Here is a 23,865-nt window from a genome sequence, read left to right on the forward strand (position 1 = left end):
TGATTTCTCTGTCTCTTATGTTTGGATCTTAGTTAGGGTTTTTATGGCTATAATAAAACACCATGAACAAAAGCAAACTTGGGAAAGAAAGGGTCTATATCAGTTTGTACATCAAAGTCCACCACTAAGGAGAGTTAGTACAGAAACCCATGCTGCACAGGAACATGGAGACAGGAGCTGATGCAGAGGCCATCTACCAGTGCTGCTTATTGGTTTGCTCTCCATGGCTTGCTTGGCTCACTTTCATAAACCACCCATGGCAGTACTGGCCACAATGAGCTGGGCCCTCCCAGCTATCATCAATCAAGAAAATGCCCAACAGGCTTGTGTACAGGCCAGTTTAGTAGGGATATCTTCTCACTTGAGGCTCCCTCTTCCCAGATGATGCTAGCTTGTGTCAAACTGACATAAAATGAGCCAGTTGACCCCTTGCCAACCGGACACACAAACATATGACTGTTAAGCCATAACTGTCCAGCTGGGCAGTGCTGGTGCACACCTTTAATCCCAGAACTTGGGAGACAGAGGCAGGCAGATCTCTGTGAGTTCAAGGCCAGCCTGGTCTACAGAGTGAGTTCCAGAACAGGCTCCAAAGCTACAGAGAAACCCTGTCTTGAAAAGCAAAACAAAACAAAAAAGTCTCAACTGTTCCAATTATTCACTCACTCACTCACTCACTCACTCACTCACTCACTCACTCACTCACTCATTCATTTTGGTTTGTTTTTTTTTTTTTGAGACAGGATTTCTCTGTGTGACAGTCTTAGCTGTCCTAGAACTCACTCTGCAAACGAGGCTGGCCTAGAGCTCAGAAATCCACCTGCCTTGTCTTCTGAATTCTGAGATTAAAGGCGTGCACCACCACTGACCAGCTACTGTTCCTTTCTTATCTGTCCATTCCTAAAATCTCATACTATTGATAGCATAATATAAAATTTTCAAACTTTAAAAAAACATATTAATGTGTAGTGTGTGTGTGTGTCTGTTGTATATGTCTAAGGAGACCAGAAAGGTGTCAGCTCCCTGAAGCTGGAGATCAGGAAGTTGTGAGCTGATGTGGTTACTTAGATCCTCTGTAAAAACAACATGCATTCTTAACCACTGAGCCATTTCTCCAGTCCCCAAAGCCCTACAGTCTTAAAAATTCAACCACTTTAAAAGTTCAGTCTCTTTAAAAAAATGCAGTCTTCTTCAAAGTCCAAAACATTGGGTCTTCTAAAACATCCAAAACTTCTCTGAAATTTCAAAGTCTCTCTAAAAGTCCAGTCTCTTAACTGTGGACTACTATAAAAAAAAAAAAAAAAAGTAACATTCATGCCTTCAAAACCAGGACCATCTAGATGACTCTTAAGGCTCTTAGCATGAGATGCAGGCACAGCCCCCTCTGGATCACAGCTTCTGTATGCCAACCCAAAGGAACCACTTCTCAAAAGATTTCACCTCAACAATGTTGGTCTCTTCTAACTACCACTAATTTCCCAGCTCCAGATAAACATCAACAATTGTCCTAGCAAAGCAAAGGTTTCACTTCAATGGTGCTGGTCTCTTGTTAATAATGGCAATTCTTCATCCCCAGCTGACCAGAAACACAAATTGTTAATTCAAAACATCATATAAATGGCCTGATTGTCTTTACTTCCCTCAGAAACCTCACAAACCAGGTCTCTATCACTGCATTTCTCTCAGCATTCTTATCTTCTAAGCTCCCAGAGAACAAGCCACTGAATTATGAGCACTCGATGACTTTTCTAGTCCAAAGTTCAAATGCCAGCACAATCCTCCTCAAGACACATGATCAGGTCCATCACAGCAATACCCCACAAACAGTACCAACTTCTGCCTTAGTTAGCAAAGTGTTATTCCATCGAGAGCTCAACTTCTATTTTCCTTGATGATGTTGATAGCAAGATACAATAGGCAGAAGTGTTTGACATCCTGACCCAGGTCTGATAACTGGTACATGGTTTCTATTAGAAACCAAACACTGGAAAATAACTGGCCATTAAGTATTAATACTCTAAGACCTAGCAACTGTATTCCTCAGGTGTATATCTTACAGAATTGTAAGCACATGTAATTCCAAATCGAGACACAGTCATTTCACTGTTTATAAACTCTTTTTGCCTTAACAATATTTTAAGAACAGCAGTTACGGGCTGGGGAGATGGCTCAGTGGTTGTTCTTGCAGACATGGTACTTGTTGCTCTTGCAGAAAATCTGGGTTCAATTCCCAGCACCCACATGGTGGCTCCCAACCATCCATAACTACAAGTCCAGGGATCTAATGTACTCTTCTGACCTCAGGAGGCACCAGGCATGCACATGATACACAGAATACATGCAAGCAAAACACTGATATACATACAAATGAAATACATAAATCTAAAATAATTAAAAAGAAGAAGAATACTGTGATACAAAGAAAAGCATAGAACTAGCTAGCAAGATGGCTGGCTCACTGTAAAGGCGATGGCTGACAAGCCTGACAATTTGAGTTCACTCCTCACAGAGTAGAAGGAGAGAACTGATTCCCACAAGATAGCTGAGACCTTGTGCTAGCTAGTTTCATGTCAATAAGACACAAGCTAGGCACCACACCAGCCTATGGGTAAGCCTGTGGAGCGTTTTCTTTATGGAAGACCCCAGTTCACTCACTGTGGGTGGTACTACCCCTGGGGTATTGATCTTGGGTTATATAAAAAGGCAGACCAAGCAAGCCAATTAGCAGCAAGTACTCTTTGGTGGTCTCCACATCAACTCCTGACTCTAGGTTCCCTGCCCGGCTTCAGTCTCTGCCCTGACTTCCCTCAGTGATGGAGTGTGGTATGGAATTGTTAGCTTAATAAACCATTTCCTCATAAACTGCTTTTGGTCACAGTCTTTTATCACAGCCATAGAAACCCTAATAAGACAGACCTCTAAACCGGCACCATGGTACTCACATTCCCCTATACACCTCTCTCTCTCTCTCTCTCTCTCTCTCTCTCTCTCTCTCTCTCTTTCTCACACACACACACACACACACACACACACACACCCCTAATTAATTAAAATATACACATTTATAACACAATGGGTTTTTTAAAAAAAATAATTTGGTATTTTAAGCTGATGGAGAATTGAGCTATTGCTAGCTTTACTCACTTAGTGGCCAGTACTAAGTGTTGAAACATAACATGCTTAGTACTTTCTTTTCCTGAGTTTCCCTTTCCTAGCTCTTGAAGGCTTCCTGGTGGAACTGGACTTGCTTTCACATCTGGTCCAAATTTCACCTTTAAGACTGCCGTTGTCTTTACCTGACCTCTCAACAAGGGAAAGCTATATTTACTCCAAATATGACTTTATGTTTTTCTTTTATGATTTTGCAACTTTTATTTGTTTTTGTTGTTTCTTTAGACAGACTCTCACTAAGTAATGCTGACTAGCTGGAACGCACTATATAGACCAGGTGGGGCCCTGAACTTGGCAGTGATCCTCCTGCCTGTTTCCCAGAGTGCTGGGATGACAGGAATGCACTACCTCAGCTGGTCCAACTCTGTACTTTTATTGGAATCTGTATCAGGTACTCCATTAAGTTCATTTGCAAACATCAACCTTAATCACCACCTAATATTTCCTTTAACTATTCCAATTTTATCTGATTTTGCAGAAACAGGAAATTCAATGCTTTTCAACCTCAAACTTAGGAGTATGAATTTCATGTGGAGGCCAGAGGGCAACCTCCTCAAGTATTGGTCCTCAGTTTCCAACTTGTTTGAGCTGGGGTTTCTAGTTGTTTACCCTTTCTATGCCAGACTAGCCGGTGCATGATTTTCTTGTATCTTATCCACCTCCCACCCCCCAATCCTGGTAGAAGCTGAGATTTCCAGCAATATCAGTTCTATTGTTTTTTTTTCTATCAAATTCCAATAAAATTGTCCCATGTAGTTTCATTCTTAGTCTATTTTAAAACTCTTTCATCCTTAAGACTAAGAGTTCACAAAAGGCAGCCTGTAACATTTCTGTCTCAGCCTCTGGAGTAGCCGTGACTATAGTACCACCATGCTCAGCTTTCTACTTTTCTCATTTTGTTTTCTAAAAAATACTTTGTTTTCACATGTGCCTTTAGACATCTTCTTTAAGATAACACTGGCTCTTTGCAACTAAAACTGACTATGAAGGTAACTAGGGAGAGAAGACACTATGCCTGCACCATGTCTTCGCTCTAAGCTACTATTACAAGTAAAAATTAAAAGTATAGACACAGGATTGGGGAGATGATCCCCTCGTCCCCTCGGTAACTTCTTGCTGCACATACACAAGGACCTGAGTTGGGTCTCCCAGATCCCAAACAAAAAGCCCAGGGCAGCAAATCCTAGCATTTGGGAGGCAAAGATAAGATGGTGCCTAGGGCTTGCTAGCTGAATCTTTGGTGCACGCCTTTAATCCCAGCACTGTAGGGAGGCAGAGGCAGGAAGATCTCTGTGGGTTTGAGGCTAGCCTGGTCTACAGGACAATCTCCAAAACAATACTGAAGAACCCTGTCTCAAAAAACTAAATAAATAAATAAGCAAATAAGGTGGAAAACTACTGAGGAAGGCACCAGATGTCAACCTCTGGCCTCCATAAGCACCTTCACAAACACAAGTGCATGTGTCTTGTACCCAGAAAGTAGAAATATTTAAATGTAGTTTGCTTTCAGAGATGAGATGAAAGGTAATTCAAAATATTGAGAAATGGGGATGGGTGGGGGGTGGGGGGGTGGGGGGTGGTGGGGGGTAGTGCAAGGGCTGGGTAGAAACCACTGTCCACAGCTGACTCCTGGAGGGTTGATCAGGTGCTTTCCGAAAGCACCACCTGGTGGACATCTGGCAACCCTTACCAACGCCAATGAGGAGACTGAAAAAAGAATCCAAACCCAGGTTGGTTACTCAAAACCCTTGTGTGAACTCTAAAGTTGCTACCATTATTTGATGACTACACATACCTGGATGAGGTCCAAGATCCCAAGTTCACTCTCTGAGGAATCCACACAAAAGACAAAGTAGAGGGTGGCATAGTGCCGGTAAATCAGTTTGTAGTCAGCGCCTCCAATGAGACTGTGGAAGACAGTAGGGAACAGTTGAGAGCCAAATCTTCAGTAAACATCAGAGAACCGATGCACCAAAGAATGGAACTGGGTCTAGCAAAGAGGAAGACTGAGTTCTCAGAGCAGGCACTTCCCACATGAATGACAGCTAATTTTGGAAGAGGAACTTAAAGCCTCTTGACTTCACCCTTTACCTTTCTCTTTACCTATCCTGCCAGTGACCCAAACATCTGAGTAATGGCTTGGGGCTGGAACCATACCTCAGGGGTTAAGAGCACCGACTGCTATTTCTGAGTACCCAGGTTCAATCCCCAACACCCACATGGAAGCTGACAATGTCCATTACTCCTGTTCCAAAGGTTCTGACAACCACACATAGATGTACATAAAATAAAAATAAAAAGAAAGAAATTCAGAGTGATGGCTGAAGACCAGTAATGCAAGTGTTTCCCAAAAAGAACCAGAAGTCTCCCTGAGCAGCTCATGCTAAGAACAGGTAATATGGGTCTGGTGTAGTGGTGCACACCTTTAATCCCAGCTCTCGGGAGGTAGAAGTAGGCAGACCTCTGAGTTCAGGGCTATTTTGAACTATACTGAGAAACCCAATCTTAACAACCCACATCAGAGAAAATAGAACAGGGTATGCTGTCTCAGGTAGCCACTGACCCCTGAGTGTACCAGAAGAAACAAGAAGCAATAAAGGCCACCCAACATGAATCTGGGGACTTGGGATTGGCAACCTGAAGCTGATGGTTTACCTTCCACCTTCTAAGAAGTTACAGATGTTGTCATCTCGCTTCAGGACCAAATGGAAAGTCTCTCGAACAATCTGCTGTTGAATTTCTTCTGGCTATAGAAAAACAAAAAGTCAGATCAGGGGACAAGTGAGCAAAAGTGTGCCCATCAATGTGGACAATTATGTAAAGGAGGGTTCTGCCTAGCAACAATTGGAAAAGATCACATATAAGCACATGAAGAGCAGAGAAGGACTATGGGAAAGACAAGGCTATAGGGATTATGGGTATTTACCTAGGTATCTCAGCTGCAAGCCATTGCTATTTTACAGACAAGCTGCGATTCACACAAGGATTCAGAATCCATAAACTTAGTGAGATCCTCAAGTTCTGTTTTGTTTGCTTCATTTGTCTTTTGAAACAGGGTTTCTTTGTGAATCCTTGGCTGTCCTGCAACTTGCTCCATAGACCAGGCTGGCTTCAAACTCATAGTCACTGCCTCCCAAGTGATAGGATTAAAGGTGCATGCACATCACCACTGCCTAGCTTTTTTTTTTTTTTTTTTTAACTGAAAAAAAAAATCTATACTGGGTAATTAACAAATCTCAAAGTTCCAGCACCATGTGAAGGTCAAGATGTAATCATGTACATGTCTCAAAGATAAATTGACCATTTTTTAATTGTAATATCAGTACTATATATAAGATGTTTTGCTCATCAACAATTAGGAAAAATAGAAAATGCTGTATTTACAGATCAGAATCATGAGCAATTAAACAAAAGTACAAATAAGCTTTTTTCATTAATAGTCACTTGTAATCTTGGAAAACCTCAGCTATGATGTGAATGAAATCACTTGATAAACCACATTTGATTTCCACTTATGAATTTTATCATGCAATATTTTTTAAGAAGTCATGCAGGGCTGGGTGTTGGTGGCCCTGTCTCAAACAAACAAAATAAAACAAAACAAAAAAGTCAGCAGGACTATCACTGAATTGGAGGACAGCCTGTTTTTTTGTTTTTGTTTTTTTTTTTTTGTTTTGTTTTTTTGGTTTTTTTTTTTTTTTTTTTTTTTTTTTTTTTTGATTGTATGTTTGTTTTGAGATGGGGAGGGGAGAGGGGAGGTCCCTGTATTGTTGTTTGGAGCCTGTCCTGGAACTAGCTCTGTACACCAGCTGGCCTGGAACTCACAGACATCCACCTGCCTCTGCCTCCTGAGTGCTGGGACTAAAGGCGTGTGCCTCCAATGCCCAGCAACAGCCTGGTTTATATGAATTCCAGGCCAGCCTGAACTGTATTGTGACTCCCTATCTCAACAAAACAAAACAGAGGTAAGAGTGGGGAGAGGAGAAAGGAAGCCCATTGTGGTAGAGAATGTTTGTAATCCCAGCATTAAGTAGGCGAAGGCAGGAGGACATGAGACCCTGTATAAGGGGCAAGGGGAGTGGTAGTGCTTTAATATCAGCAAGAGGCAGGTGGATCTCTGTGAGTTCAAGGCCAGTCTGGCCTACAGAGTAAACTCCAGGTCATGAAGGGATACAGTGAGACCCTGTCTCAAAACAAACTAAAAGGATAACGGAGAAACCAGACAGAAACTAGGTAGTTAAGAACTCAGAAGAGGGACCAGCAGTGGTGGCGCACACCTTTAATCCCAGCACTGGGGAGGCAGAGGCAGGCAGATCTCTGTGCGTTCAATGCCAGCCTGGTCTACAGAGTTCCGGGTGTTTAAATGCAGGTTCTACTTTAATATGCCAGGGCTAGGGCCTGAGACTGTAGTTCTAACAAGCTCCCACAGGACACCAGTGCTTCAAGTCTTGGGGGACCACACTCTAGGTGGGGCACAACAGAAGTAAATGGTCAGTTTGACTCTTCCATAAGTCGGGAAAACACATTTTAAAAAATGAATCTCTTTCTTTCTACACCACTGCACTTAGCTTTAAGATGGCCATTATTTAAAAGCTATTAAGTATGGGGGGGGCGGGACAACACACACACACACAAAAAACGGGAACTAATCTCTGATGAAATGGCTTGTTCAGTGTGGGCTCTAAAGGCTCTCAGTACCTACTGAATGCATGGATGCAAACTTGATAATCACTGGCCCACAAATTGGAACGAATCAATCACTATCTTCCTGGTTTCCATGTGAACATAAGCAGCTCCCATTTGCCAGGATGCTGTCAAAGATTAACTCTGTGTGCTTAAACGCACAATGCACACTAAACATCAGCACTGTTTTAGAATAACAAAAACATCATTTCAACTGAAGTCCCTCATCCAACCATAGGTGGGAGTGGCAAAAATGGGGATGCGGTGGTGACATGAAACAATGAGGCCAACTATTCCTAGTTCAACAAAAAGACAAACTACACACTGCTTATGTGCCCCAGTTATTTCAGCAACCCTTCTTATCGTTTAGTACACTGCAATTTTCAAGGGACTTTCACTCAAGAGGTTCTGAAACAATTCTATGATCTTCAAAGATATACAAATAGCCAATAAGCATAAGAAAAGACAGGTGCTCAACATCCTTAGTCACTATGGCAACAGACATCAAAACCTTTTAAAAGGAGATTCATTTTCATCCACTAAAATGCCTTTAATTAAAGACAACATGGCTAGGATTATATAGCTCAGTGGTAGAAAATTGCCTAGAATGAGGGAGGCCCTGAATTCACTCCCTAGTTCAAAAAACAAAAACAAACAAGACACACAGACACTGGAGGAGATATGAAGAAGTTGGAATACTGATAAATTGTTGATAGTAGTGTGAAAGGGTACAACCACTTGGAAAACACTGGCAATTTCTTAAAATGTTTACCATTGGGGCTCAGCCTTTAACTGAGCAGGTGACTGCTCTTCTAGAGGGGCTAGGTTCTATTCCCAGCAACCATATGGCAGCTCACAACTGTGTAACTTCAATTTTACGGGACCCAACACCCTCAGAGACATACATGTAGGCAAAACACCAATGCACATAAAATAAAAATAAACTACTTAAAAATGCTTACCAGTTATCATATGACCTAATGATTCTGCCATTAAAGTGAAGAGAAATGAAGCTATAGCCACACTAAACTCAACACATGAATGGTCACAGTAGTATTATTCATAAAAGCCAGATATAACAAATAATGGAAAATAAAACTATGGGATGAAATAGCAGAGCATGAAGGTACGCCTGTAGCTTTGGGATGTGGAAGGCTGTGGTAAAGGATCTTTTCTTCTCTTTTGGTGACTGGTTGTTTGGATTTTGTTTTTGTTGCTTATAATGTCTTCACTATGTACCCAAGATTGGCCTTGAGCTCACAATCCTGCCTCGGTTTCCCTAGTACTATGATTATAGACCTGTGCCACCAAACCCAGCTGAACAGAGGGATCTCCAGTTCCAGGCCAACATGAGCTACATAATGAGATCCTGCTTCAAAATAAAGAACACATATATACACATGCTACAATACAGGTGAAACCTGAGGAAGTCTTTGTATGTAAAAGATTTAAAAAGAACCATACATTAACATTATTATGATTCCCTTTAGATTAAAAAAAAAAAAGTTCAAAACCTTAAAGACAAAGTAAGTGCTTGCTTAGGGCCAGGGAGTTGACTGCAAACAGGGAGGAGTTTAAGAGAGATAAAAATGTGATATAGTAAGTAATTGTATAGTCATTTATATCTTAGTAATTCAGAAAATAGGAGAAACAAATGCACACATAAGTCGAACTTACATTAAGTGCTCTTTTTTTTTTAAATGGAATTTGAAAATCTTATTTAAGAAAGCAAATTATTTTTTCATTTATGATGAAAAAAGGAATAAAAATCCGAGACATTTCTCAGTTTGCCAACCCACACAAAAGTGGGAAAAGTGGGGTGAAGCCTGAATGGTCTCTGATTCCATTCCCTTTCGGGTTTAACCATTCTCTCAGTTATGTATTTTGAAACCTAGCCACGAATGAAATGTTGGGGGGACATGAGGCAAATAACGAAGTTTGTGTTTTCAAAAATGAAATGTTTCTAGAAAATGAACATTGCTGAGCCATCCCGTGACAGCATTTGTTTAGTTATTGGTTTCTTGAGATATGGTTTGGTGTAGCTCAAGCTGGCTTTAAACTAGCTGTCTGCTCTTAGGATAACTTTGAGGTCCTCATCCTCACGCCTCCATCTCGAGTTCTGAGCTTATAGGTGTACACCACTACATCTGACAGCCTGTAATATATATACCTCATTAACCCCCAACTTTAAAAGAGACTTTCTGTAACCTTCAGGGTAAACGGGAGCTCAACCCTAATAAGTCTCAGCCAACGCTGAAGCAAATAATTCCAGGAAAGGACTTCTCCCCACCTTGAGAAAACAGAAACTTAAAAAAAAGCTTAAAGACAGTAGTTTTGTCGCCCAAGATCTCAATGAGCTACACTGTGTACCATGTCTGGCCTAAGACCCAAGGGAAAGTGTCACAAAGCACAGAAAAACCGGGATCCAGGGAGGGTAGAGAAGATCACAGGGATGGTGGGTCATGCACGGTGCCGGAGCCCGAGGTGTGGGCGAGCGCTGCTTCGAGCGGAGGGGAGGGGAATGGACGCGGGTGCGTGATGGGCCGGGCCGCACTCACAAAACGCTGGTAGAAGCGGACCAGCCGCGGCTTCCCATGGTTGTTGAAAACCAGAATCGCCTGAATCATCTTTGCTGGTCCCGCTTTTCTCGGCACCAGCAGCTAGAAGAAAGCTCCCACTTCCGCCACAACACGGGCACTTCCGGTTGGTACCCTGCTGAAAACTGTCCCCGGAAACTTAGCCGTGGTGCCCCGAGGTCCGAGCACCGAGGGTCCGGCCGCTCTGGCGCCCTGGAAAGGCTCGCCTGGGGAACACGGGTGTGGAAGCTGAAGAGCAAGGTCGCCTTGGCCAGCTTGATTATCAATCCGAACCTGGCTAGGACTGGGCCCCTCACTCTGGTTCCATAGCGGAGCCAACCGAGTCGGCAACGCGAATCCAGGGCGGCCAATTTTTCCAGCCGCTGCACCAGTTTGAGGGACCAGGAGGGAGCTTGTGTGGCTTCTTCTCCGTCCTAACCCTGGGCCAGCAAAAACTGGGCTTTTATTTTTCAGTATTATAATGCTGCAGTGAATTAGGCAAAAGTTTAATCGTGCAGATGGTCAGTCTCTCCTTTAGATGGCAAAAGTTGAAATCACAAGGGATCTTTCACACAATCCCATTCAAAAGGGTTGGTCTCGAACTGGTAACACCTTTTGTTTTCTTCTTATTTATTTATGTTTTTGTTTTGTTTGAAACAGGCTCACACTATGTAGCCCTGGCTGGCCTCGAATTCAGAGATTCGCATGCCCCTGCCTCCGAAGTGCTTTCACCACATGTATCCTGCTCAGGGGTGGGGGTGGGGGTGTAAGTAAAAATTCAAATGGCAGTTGCCCTAAGTGTGACAAAATGATTCAAATGTTGGACAGGAATATCAAAGACAATTCTAAACAGAGTGACAAGAGAGAACTAGCTTTACCAACTAGGATGTTTTGAAGTATGTCAATTTATATGTTTATTGGGGAGAAGACTTGTGCAACCTGTAATGGAGTCTGAGAACAACTTAGGGAGTCCAGTTCGCTCATGCTGTGTGGGTCCAAGGATCTAAAGTAGTCATCAGATTTGACTGTCTTTACCTGCTGAGCCACCTCGCAAACTCCAAATCATAATTATAGAGTTAAAGGGAGATATATTGAACCATAACACAATAATCTATAGTAAAATAATTTCTTTTTTCAAGACAGGGTTTCTCTGTGTAGCTTTAGGGCCTGTCCTGGAACTAACTCTGTAGACCAGGCTGGCCTCTGCCTCTCGAGTGCTAGGATTAAAGGAGTGCACCACCACTGCCCAGCTATAGTAAAGTAATTTTAAAGATTTATTTTAAACATGTGTGTGCATGTGTCCATATGAGCACATGCGTTCAAGTACCCTCAGAGGCCAGAAGAGGGCACCTTGGAGCTGGAGTTACAGGAAGTTTAGCCGGGAGCCACCTGATAGGAGTGCTGGGAGCAACTCCAGTCCTTTGGAAGATGAGTAGTCTTAACCATCTTTCCAGCCCTTGGCATAAAATAATTTTAGTATGTGGTGTAGGGGGCATCAGAGTTTGACTGTGGAGCAATTCCAGTCCAACAATTCTCTAACCTCTACATAGTTGCTATAGCACATGTGCACCTATGGTCACACAACACAATAATAACAAAAAGTGTATAATGATGATAAAGCTAAGGATGTAGCACAGGTCTAGAGTGCTTACAGCTATAATATATATACATATATTATATAGCTCCAGCACTATTAAAGGCTGGTATGACAGCACATGCCTGTAATACTTGGGAGGCAGAGACAGGAGGGAGAGAAGGAAGTTTTTAACTCAGTTTCTCTAACCACTAAACCTGAAATCTGTTGTTGTTATTGTTTACTTATGTGGAGGGGTAGATGCCCTTGTGCTACAGTGTGAATGAGTGTGGAAACCAGCAAACGACAGCTGGAGTTGGTCTCTCTATCATCATCTAAGCTCTGGGCATCAAACTTGGCTTCAGGCGTGGTGGCAGTCACTTTTACCCACTGAGCCATCTTGTTCCTTTTTTGTTGTTCGTTTGCTTGTGTGGTTTTTGGCTTTGGTTTTATGAAGTGGGGTCTCAATCTGTAACCCAGGCTAGCCTCAAACTATTGGGAGCCTTTCTATCTTTCTGCCTCCCAAGGACTGGAATTATGGGCATGAGCCACCACACCTGTCTTTGAAGTTCTGTTCTTATCTACAGAACACTTTGTTTCCTTTCCCCGGGACTCTAATTTCAGCCTAGCCTCAGGCTGGGCCCCTGTAAACACTTCCCATCACCAGTCTGACTCCTTCCTCTCCTTTGGGGCCTGATTCTGTTCCCTAAACACCTCTGGACATGAGCCCTTTCCTCCCCTTTGTCTCTGCTGCAGAGCAAACAGAGCTGACCTTACTATCAGCAGCAGATTCCAGCAGAAGCTCACTGCCCCCATCTCTTCTCTGCCAACTGAGCTTCAGAACAGATGAATTGGCCCTCACCTCTCCACGGGATCACTAGCGTTTAGGACATTAAGGACAAAGTCCTGTAAGCTTTAGTAAGCATGAAATTGCCATGCCCTATATCTAGCCTCATCGCAAGCACACCTCCCATGCTATGCTACTCTCTGAACTCCAGCTACAATGGCCTTTCCTTCCTTAAAGTCTAAGATCCAGAGCCCTTTGCCTCAGGACATCAACAGCCTGCTCCAGGGGTTTCCACAGAGCTTTGGGCAGGAAGATGTCCCAGTGCCCCCAGGTACCCTATTCATAACCATATATCCAAAATATAGCTATACTTTAGATATTTGCCCTTATATCCAAAAACTTTTTGTATCCAAGGAAGCAGAGACAATGGAAGCGACAACAGCTTTGCCTCTGGAAGCTCTGGACTCAAATCCTGGAGCCTTCACTTAGGAACTGGGAGAGTTGTATAATCTCCCTGAACCCCTCTTCCTTCTCTATAGCTTGCATGTGGGAAGCAAAAGAGTCCAGTAATCTAAAATATGGACTTTGATGCCAGCATTCAGAAGGCAGAGACAAGCAGAAAGAAGTCTGTGAGTTCAAAGCCAGCCTGGTCTACACAATGAATTTGAGGGCTACATAATGAAACCCTGTTTTAAAAAAAAAACAAAAACAAAAAATGGGTGGGGGGGGGAATGTGGACTTTGGGACTGGGGAGTGTAGCTCAGTTGGTAGAGTGCTCACCTAGTATGCACCAAGCCCAGAGTGTGAGCTCCAGCACCACATAAAATAGGCATGGGGATGTGTGCTTATAACCCAGAACTGGGGAGGTAAAGGCAGGAGGAGCAGAAGGTCAAGGTCATCAGCCTGAAATGTATGAGATCTCCCTCAAAAAAAGAAAGAAAGAAAGAAAGAAAGAAAGAAAGAAAGAAAGAAAGAAATGTAGGTTTTGAAACTGACTGCCCAGGTTTAAATCCCTTTCTCTGGCAATACATACTATTCATTAAGCCTCAAAGCTTCAGTTTATGTACCAAAAAAGAAGGGGATATCAACATGTATACATCATAGGAGTGTTGTGATAGAATACTCCAAGTACTTCATATAAGTACTAGCATAGGAAAAACGCAGTATTTTCAGTACCGGTCATGGTCACAGAAAGCATGTGGCATTGCATTTGTCATGTGAAGGAGACTCATTAATTCTTGCCTGGTACCCCTTCTTCCCAGGATCAAGCAAGATACATACACTTGCCATGACTACATAGAATTAAACTCAGGACATGTAGACTTCCACTCCAAATTTTCTCACAGATCTGAGCAGGGACATACTACCCAATAAGGCAGTGTTTATGACCAAAGACTGAAGGCTCTCTTCTAGGAGGGTGGCTCAGCTGGAAGACCATTAACACCAGACAAGAACCCAGTCGTGTTGAAAAATTTTTTCTTGAAGTTTCATTCATAAACATTTTCCAGCAACAGAAATAGTGGTTCTAAAAATGTAGTCCAGGACTGTGGGTATAGGCTGTGGCAGATCACTTGCCTAGTAAGCATGAAGCAATAGGCTTGATTATCAGCACCATTTTAAAAAAATTAAAAATAAATAAACATTTAAAAGTTGGCCTAGTGAAAGGAGTCAAGATCCGTGGACCAGCCAGACACAGCTGGAAAGGCTGCTGGCCTTCCAGAGAACAGCACTGTCCAATAGAGCAGCCAGGTGGGTCTGTGCTGGATGCTTTTATGTCAACTTGACACAAGCTAGCATCATCTGAAAGGAGGGAACCTTCATTGAGAAAATGTCTTTACAAAATCTAGCTATAAGGCTTTTTCTTAATTATGACTGATGGGAAAGTCCAGCTCATTGTGGGTGGTGTCACCCCTGTGCCAGTGGTCCTGAGTTCTATAAGAAAGTAGACTGAGCAAGCCATAAAGAGCAAGCTAGAAGCAGCACCCCTCCATGGCCTCTACATCAGCTCCTGCCTCCAGGTTCCTGCCTTCACTGCTTTTGATGATGAACTGTTGTATGAAACTGTGAGTGAAATAAACCCTTTCCTCCCCACGTTGCTTTTGGTCATGGTGCTTCATCAGAGTGGTAAAAACCCTAAGACAAGAAACCCCATGGAGACACGGAGCAGAACAGAAAAAAGAAGTGGTGCCTTGGGTGTGGTGTGGGGAAGAACAGACCAAGGAGGATTAGATCAGGAGAGCAGAGGCACAAGAAGTCTAACACAGGATAGAAAGGAAAGAAAGGCGAAAACAGCAAGAATGGGAGGAGCCCACCCACTCCCCCCAGAGCCCCTTTGTCTCACACAGGGACATTTCTTAATTGTGCATCAGGACTAAGTACCTTGGGGAACTCAATCCAGTACATGTACACCACCTAGGGAAAGGAACACTGGAGAGAGGTCAGGAGAGCTAATCTTGCATCCAAAGAGGGACACACACATACAAAAGCCACAGCCTGGAGACCTGTGAATCTTGAGGTCTTGGATTTGACCTCAGCAGAGTGTGTTAAATGGTATTTGTCTTGACAGACTGCTCTCTCCAGGGTGGAAGTCATATGGCTTCTTCTCAACGATACCATCTCAGATGCTGGTTGTGGGAGGAGGTACCTCAGTCATCCTGGAAACACAAAGTGGTCAAGTCAAGGGGTGTGAGTAGAGCATATTTCATAAAAGTTTCCTGGCAATCTTCAGACAGGCCTGATCCTGCAGGATCCACAGGATCCTCAGCTACTGCGTAGCCTCACATCAGAGCAGATTCCAGAGCCCACCCAGCAAATCCACCATCTGTCAGTTTTACTGACACAAAAGGTAACCCAGACCCTCCACATGCCCTTCCCTGACCTTGGTTGGCCAAAGTCGTCCTTGCCCTCTCTGAGGTGAATACCTAATTTTTCTGTGACTTCTTTGTTCAAAATGTTCTATTAGGAGGCTTTTGATATCAGTTCAGATGAAACACACTCCAGATAAACAACTACATATAAACTAGGGTGTTAACGAAATAGGGTAGCAAGGAAACACTAGTAAAACTAGATTAGTATTCAGTCACTTTTCAGGTTTTGGAGTCCTGACTAAGGAGGAAAAAACATTTGGTTGCTCAAAGACCTTCCCATGACTAATGTACCACTTCAGGAGAAATACAAAACTCCTACCAAGAGACACAATACCAGGTCCAGGTCCACAGCTGTCCTCTTGACCTACCCATTCCTCATCCTCTGCTCCATCTCCTTGTTCTCGAGTCTCCACTGTGGCCCTCTCTGAAGACTTTTGGGCCATGATGTTGTCTGTCCAGGATGCCCCTGTCTTTCCATCACCAGCAAAATTACACTTGGTCACTGTCCCCAGCTCCAGTTTGGCTAAGGAATCTGAAAGGACAAATGTTGAATGGCCTTTCTTCTTGCAGTGGACTAGCTGGGCTAAGGCAATCCATTCTGGAGGAGTCTGGGTTGGCTCTGTTTTCTGGTGTGGCTACTAGGGTTCTTGGTGGGACTCCCAAAGCACTAGAAAGCAAGGGCCAGCCATAGGAAACAAGGAATTGGATGGTATCCTGGGATATGGTGTGTCCAGGCTAATGGCCCCATGGCACTTGGCCACAGACTTAGGAGTAAAGCTCAATCACAGGTCAGGTCCCTCTGGAAGGCCAGACTTGTCCTTCTCCCATAGCTCTAAGCAACAGAGATGAGGAACCTCTGAAGGGAGGCCAGGAGCCTCCACAGCAGTGGTTCTCAACCTATGGGTCTCAATCCTTTTGGGGACTGCACATCAGTTATCCTCCATATCCAATATTTACATTATAATTATTCATAACAGCAAAATTATAGTTATGAAGTAGCAACTAAATAATTTTATGGTTGGGGGTCACCACAACATGAGGAACTGCCATTAAAGGGTCATGGCCTTAGGAAGGTTGAGAACCACTGCCCTACAGGAACAGGCAAAATGAATCACACTCCTCACCTATAAAGGGGCCATCACCCCGAGTTTTTAACCGCACTCCAGTTCCCAGCTCAAGTTCCATTGCCTCCATCTCTGACTCAGGCATCCAGAATGCCACTGTCTGGTCTGGGGTGAGGCTCTCTGTCAGCTTCAGCAACTCCGGCTTGTTTACTAGGCCCTTCAGCCCCTCTGGTGTGAGCCTGTCAGTGTCCCCCTTGGCTTCCGTCTCTGTAGAACATATGATGCCGAAGTGTTAGTGAGCCTGGAGAGGAAACATTTGTTCACCAAGGGCATCCCTCCTGCCAGGGCTCATCACACAATTCCACAGCAGAGGTTGTATACCACCTGGATGCTGAAGCCAGGCTACCTGGAGCAAATCTGGATTCTATGGAAATCTGGACAAGTGAGCTTTCTCTTTGTCCCTGAGAACAGGGATGAATATGGTACCGATCTGACAGCACTGACATGGAGTACAGATGATGGGAAAAAAAGCAAGTAGAGCGTTTAGCACAGTGTCTGGCCCGGAGCCAGCCCTCAGCAAGGGTCTGTGGCTTTGTTATTTCCATCTCAGAGATGAGAAAAACCAAGACAGAGAGGAGGCAGCATTCAAACACTCACAGTACAATTCTGCCTTCCAACTGACACTCTGTGACCAGGCAGGGTTCCTTCAGGTTCTAGAACCAGCAGCCAGCTTGTGGTCCCCACACCCTCTACCAGCCTACTCCAGGATGGCTGTGGCAGAGCTCAGCAATTCAGCAAGGAATCTAAGTCCTAACCCTGCAGGTAGTGGGCTCACAGGGCAGTGGCTGTCTGTAAGGTGCAGAAGGCAAGCATGGTTACCCCTAGCCCCCAGCACAGTGTCTCCACGGCTTGTCCAACAGTTCTGCTGCCCGCACTTTCCTGCTGTGTGAGTCTAATCAAACCCTTCTCCTTTGAAGTCACGTTGTCCAGCATTTTGTCACAGCAAGAAAAGTCATTAATACTAAAAGTAACAAATACAAGGAGACCGAGAGCCAACAGCGAACATCTGGATAGGAGGTCAGAGACTGCTGGGGCCTGGCCTGGTCTCCACACACAATGATAGAGCCCAAAGCCAAGCCTGTGGAAAATCCTGCCAGACTTCAGGAAATGGAAGCAGTTGGGAATACCAGCCTGGCTCCTGGAACACCGAGGAGTTCTCTGAGTCAGTTGGGGGCAGGAAGGAATCCCACAGGGGGATGCTCAAGCTGGAAACAGCACCAAAGCCTCTTGTACTGAGAAGCCACTTCCTGGGGCGGGGAAGCGCAAGGGTCGCAGGAGACAAGCAGGGACACAGTCTAAACCTCTTGGGGAGGGAGCACCCAGGATACCTACTGTAAGATGACATGAGGAAGCCTGTGTTCACCTTCCTGGTGGCACTGAAGTTGGGCTCGATTTCATTTCCCTTGGGGTCAAACTTTCGTCGGTGGATACAACTGGGCCGGATATACAGGACATAGTAGCGCTCCTGGGGTGTGGCAAAGAAGGCGTGAGGAGACTCCCTCACTCCCCACCCCAGTCTGAGCACACGCGCCCAGGCTTTCCTTGCAGCCTCTGCCCACCTCACCCTCTACCATCCTACACTACTCCTACACTCACTAGAGTGCCTGTCCACATTATCTGCCACACAAGCCATGCAGGGCAACACAAGGCCTCCAAGGCTTCCATACAACCAATTGCCAAAAGCCATAACCCAAGTACAGGGTCCCCAAATGCCACAAGGCAGGAGGGATGCTGCCAACATGCCACAGGAAGGACACTGAGGACCTAAGGGATAGGCAGCCACTCTGCTGCTCCCAGACACAGTACTGGGGCAAATCACCCCACCCTTCCCATGCCTCAGTTTCCCCTGTCATGTAGGAACAGCATGATGCTGCCTTTCAGGGACATTACAGGGAACCAGTGACATCATGAGGAGGAGGCGCTTGCAAAGAAAGAAATGCGCTGAGAAGTCACTGACCAGGAGCTCCCATCAGAACAGGCCCAGGAACGTGCCAGACAGGGGGAAGCAGCTGGCACTTTGGGGACAACCATGAAAGGTGAATTCGAAAAGAGCAGAGTAACCTGCAGTTGTGGAGCCAGGGTGTTAGAAGAGCACTAAAGCCTAAGCTAAGCCTAAGACAGTCCTGAGAATGTCAAGTGCTTGTCTGGCATATTCCAAACCCTGCATTTGAACTCCAGTACTGCATAAACCTGGCATGGTGTCACACACCTGTGATCCCAGCACTGCGAAGGAAAAGACAGGAAGATCAGAAATTCAAAGTCATCCTCTTCCATACAATTAATCAAGATGAGCCTGGATTATTTTTTGGATAAGACCTTATCAAAAAAAAAAAAAAAAAAAGCCTGAGCCAGGCAAGAGGCCATGTGTACATCTGCTGAGAGATGTGGACCATTGAGAGCCCTTTGGCAGCCCAGGCAGGCCAGAACGCAGCTGAGGTGGGTTTTAGATAGGCCTCGAACTGCCATTGGAAATTTTGATCTTCTTTGGTAAATAAGAAGGAATCCTGAAAGGTTTGGGGGCAGCAACAATCCTCCAGAGATGTCTTTCTGGGGTAAACTGAGGGCCACCAGATCATGGGAAATCAGGCACAAAGATTTAAGAGGAAGAGCTAAGGGCCCCGTGAAGGGTGGCTATGGAAAGAGGAGGAGGATGGGGATGATGGTTGGGTAGGAACTAGGCTGCGTGGGCACTGCCCACCTAAGGAGGAGGAACGGAGAGAAGAGGAGACAGGGGCTTGAAGGTTAGTGGCTGGCGGGGCTACAGCCCTGTGTATCATCAGGGGTAAGGACAGGAGAGGCACATTCGGGAAAGGTCTGCACAAACATGGGCCAGCTGAGGCAGGCCCTTCCCACATGGGAGCAACTCTCCTGGGCAGGTGGGTGGGGGGCTCCAGACCGGTGTGCCCACCTCCTGACCTGCAAGTTAAGGAGCAGAGTGAGGGGCATGAAAACAGTGAGCCAGTAGCAGAGACTGCTCTCATGGGGTAGTATATGTAATACAAAAAGCATAGACTGAAGCCGAGCACAGGCAGGTGGATCTCTGAGTTTGAGGCTAGTGTGGTCTACAGGACAGCCAGGGCTATAGAGAAACCCTACCTCAAAAAAAAAAAAAAAAAAAAAAAAGGCTGAGAATAGAACCTGGCCTCCACCCACCTTGAGAAGACCTACACGGATGTTAACCTGAGGTTTTGAGACCAAGGATCAAGGACCAAGGAGACAGTGTTCTCAGCACATCCAGAAGAGGCTATCTGAAGGGAAGGCAGACGTGCAAAACTAATGCTCAGAAAGGAGAAATGAGCTAGGATGACCCTAGGAGTGGTCACATGAACACCTGGGATGTGTGGGTTGTGAGCCATTGTGGTTGCTGGGAATTGAACTCAGGACCTCTGGAAGAACAGCTAGCGTTCTTAACCACTGAGCCATCTCTCCAGCCCTGACGTGTGGGTTGTGAACACAACCTGAGGAGCCTGTGAAGCAAAGATAGAAGGCCATCCATACAAGAGCTGCAGCCAGATGTCAGTCAGCGTCTAGACTATCTTCAAATGAGTGTGAGTTTGGAACCTGGTCTGTTCTTTCAGTTGTAGCAGAGGACTACAAACTATGCAGCCCTCCCTGTCTGCTACCCGAAAGGGCCCTAAAAGTCCTCTTTCTACTGGGCCTGCTTGGCTGTGGCAGTATGTTCTATGAGCCCCTCAGGATTGACCTGGGTCCCATGTCTTCACCCAGCACAATGAGATGTTATGTGGGTGAAGGAAGAGTACCACCCAGGAAGCAGCCTCACCTTCCTGGCATGGGCATCCAAGATGCTGTGCCGAGATACATCCACCAGCTCTCCCTCCAGTAAGACGCCATTTCCCCTGGGGGTGAGAAGGAAGGAAGGCGGGTTCTGTCAGTCCTCTGGAAGCCACACTAGGGTTTAGTGGCCTGGGTGAGAATCTGCACTGAGACAGAAACAAGTCTCACCCAGACTCCATTCACCTGTCTTTGAGGGGGCCTGGTGTGAAGCAGCCGCTCTCTGCTCCCCTATCCCTGCAAAGAACCTTCCCAAGCTGTGCCCCCCACACACACACACAGTGAGAATTACTGTGACCAGTATTGTGATCAGACTGTCAAGATTCTTATCCACAAATGAGAACACAGCTGCCTCACTGTGCCCCTCTGCTGCTGGCCTAAGAGCTTGAATGCAAAGTAAATACTAAGTACCTGTTAAATGGAAAGCATCTTTAGAGCTGGGCTTGATGGCACACGCCTGGAATCCCTACACTTGGGAAGGAAGGTTGCTGAAAGTTGAAGCTCAGCCTGAGCTATACTGTGAGTTCAGATCAGGCCTTGAATACATAGCAAAAAGCTACAAATAGATATTCTATGTTTTATATTTACACACAATTGGGAACAAATGTCAATGCCACATAAATCATTTTCCCTTTCTTTTTTTAAAGATTTATATATTATGTGTACAGTGTTCCTCCTGCATGTATGCCTGCAGGCCAGGAGAGGGCACCCTCTCATTATAGATGGTTTGTGAGCCACCATGTGGGCGCTGGGAATTGAATCAGGACCTCTAGAAGAGTAGCCAGGGCTCTTAACCTCTGAGCCCTCTCTCCAGCCCCCCCCCCCTTTTTTTTAAAGACAGGGTTTCCCCATGTATCCCTAGCTGTCCTGGAATGTTGTATGTAAACCAAGCTGCTTTGAACTCACAGAGATCAACCTGCCTCTGCCTTCCAAGTGCTGGGATTAAGGTTGTGAGTCACCATGCCCGGGTATCTTGCTGTTGTTGTTGGTGGTGGGGTTATGTGTTAAGTATGTGTGTCTGTGTGAGTGTAAGCATGTGTGTACTGGTGCCTCTGGAGTTCAGAAGAGGGAGTCAAATCCCCCAGAGCTGGACTTACAGGCAGTTTTGAGCCCCCTGGCACCAGTGCTGGAAAGTGAACTTGAATCTAGTGAGACATTTCCCCTATTTTAAAGAATTTTCCTTTTATCCCAGCCTGATCTACAAGAGCTAGTTCCAGAACAGGCTCCAAAAGCCACAGAGAAACCCTGTCTGGGGGAGGGGGTGACAACTTGAGAACTTTCATGTTCCTGTTCCCATTCATTCCTACATGACCATCATCAACCCAGGGAAATGGTTATTGTCACCATACAGCTAGAAAATTGGAGACTCAGAAGGTTGGGGGATTATCCCAAGATCACAGGGTACCACGCAGAGTGACCAGAGCTGCCCCTTTGCCACTTTCCAGAGGATAGCATTCACAAAAGCAGAACCTGGGACCCGGGGCTGTCTTTGGAAGCATCAGTGTGAGGACTGGGTGGGTCTAAGCAGATAGTGGGAGACCTTTGGGCCCAGACTCCTTGCCTTATACATTTTCTCCTCTCAAATTCTTTCTAAAAACATCTGACAAAGGCAGCATATACTGAAGGCATTTAGCAGGATGATTTCACATAGACACACATTGTGTAATGATTCACACAATCAAATTTATGCACACATTAGATCCTCAGAACGGCTTCACTGAAAACCTTACGAGTTGGACTCTAGATTCCACTTCCTAGACGACACGATATTTGGCTTTCTGGGACTAGCTTCTAACACATAGTATAATTCGGTATTTCTGACTGAAAATGGAATTGCCCATCCTGCTTATTACCCTGGACTCGGCCTGTACCTCCGGATGCTCCCACCCTCCCTCTGTTTTTCCTACCACACCAAGCACTGACCACCTATGCTGCATCATGACAAATTACTAGAGTTCAGATCCTGGGGTGGGAACCAAAGCACCGCCTCTGGAGTTCCACTTAGGAGCATGGAGTCTCTCCAGTGGATAGGAGTGTAGGCAGCGGGAATTTCAAGAATATATCTGTCTTCCCAGTGTGTGTTGATGTGGGGGTCAGGGACACTGGGAAGAGCTGCCTGGAAACCAGATGTGGCCAGTTTTTTTTTTTTTTTTTTTTTTTTTTTGTTTTTGTTTTTGTTTTTTCTCTCCCTCTCCCCCTCTCTCTCCCTCACCTCCAACACCCCCTCCGCCCCAGATCAATCTCTTTGAGCAGGAATCAGATTCTGAGTTCGACAGGCCCAGGTCTCAAGGATGCTCCCAGGCTACTCCTGGCTAGTAGTGTGGGGAAGCACAGCCCACCCCCGGCCAGCAGCCAAGAGGACAGAGGACAGCCCAACCCTGGCCAGTAGCCGGGCGGACGGAGCACAGCCTACCCTTGGTGGGCGGCGGGGTCCCAGGTCCCCGGCAGTCGCACGCTCTGCACAGCCTTGTTGCGGAGGACGCTGTCGTGGTAGATGCGGCTCATGTTCCCCACGCCGAGGCCCAGCAGCTCCAGGAAGCAGCGGGAGCGCGGGACAGGGCGGCACAGGAGCTGGGAGGTCGCTGCAGCAAAGGCTTTCCCAGCCCGCAAATCCCGGAACCTTGCTGCTTGCCGGGGCGTTCCCAGGCTGGGCTTAAAGGCGCCGAGCCGCATTCCTGACCTCCGGACTGTGTGCTGTAGCACCGGGCTTTCTGATTGACTACTGTCCTTCATGTCCTTGTAGTCTAAGAAAGATCGAGAGTTCGAGAACCAACTGTACAGAGACCCTGTCTCAAAATTCATCGGTATACAAAGCGACAGTTGAGGCTCAGGAATTGTAGATCTTTCTTGGAATCGATTCTAGGAAGGGAGAAAAGGGAATAGCCTGGAGGAACCACAGAGTGGTCTGCATAGAGCTGCCCTTTCGGCCCTTCCGGTGGTCCTACCTAAGGGAGTTCCAGGGATGCGTGAAGGAGTGCGAATGGGAGTCAGATCTGCTGCAAAGGAAACGTGAAATCTTTGCCCTGTGAGCACGGCAAGTTCCTCAACCTTTCTGAGCCCTCACTTCTTCCTGGGCAAAATGAAAGTATCTGATGGTTTGTAAAGATGGAACTCATCTGTTCCTAGTCCTTCCCTCCCACGCCTCACAGATTGTGATCGATCGTTTCTCCAGTCTCAGGGTGCCCTCTGCTCAAGGGTGTCTGCAAGCCTTTTATTCTAAGCTTGCACCCAGGGGTCTCCTCTGACCTGGAAATCATTGGGAGGCAGGCTTGTCTTATTGACTCCTTTGGGC

The 23,865-nt window shown here is 45.6% G+C and overlaps 1 protein-coding gene across 1 annotated transcript in view; it reads right to left on the reverse strand.

Moving 5' to 3' along the window:
* Arpin (actin related protein 2/3 complex inhibitor) overlaps window positions 1-23,117 on the reverse strand; it is a 54,957-nt gene extending 31,840 nt beyond the window's left edge. Inside the window, exons 1-7 of the mRNA XM_051206631.1 lie at window positions 22,987-23,117; window positions 20,563-20,638; window positions 18,114-18,246; window positions 16,782-16,988; window positions 16,026-16,189; window positions 5,827-5,918; window positions 4,967-5,078 (exon numbers count right to left, since the gene is read on the reverse strand). Of these exons, the coding sequence (XP_051062588.1) occupies window positions 4,967-5,078; window positions 5,827-5,918; window positions 16,026-16,189; window positions 16,782-16,988; window positions 18,114-18,246; window positions 20,563-20,638; window positions 22,987-23,078 (876 nt within the window). The 5' untranslated portion in view covers window positions 23,079-23,117. The remainder of the gene's footprint in view (window positions 1-4,966; window positions 5,079-5,826; window positions 5,919-16,025; window positions 16,190-16,781; window positions 16,989-18,113; window positions 18,247-20,562; window positions 20,639-22,986) is intronic.
* Between the last annotated feature and the right edge of the window lie 748 nt (window positions 23,118-23,865).

This window comes from Phodopus roborovskii, unplaced genomic scaffold (genome assembly GCF_943737965.1).
Source record: "Phodopus roborovskii unplaced genomic scaffold, PHOROB, whole genome shotgun sequence".
NCBI classification, from domain to species: Eukaryota; Metazoa; Chordata; class Mammalia; order Rodentia; family Cricetidae; genus Phodopus; species Phodopus roborovskii.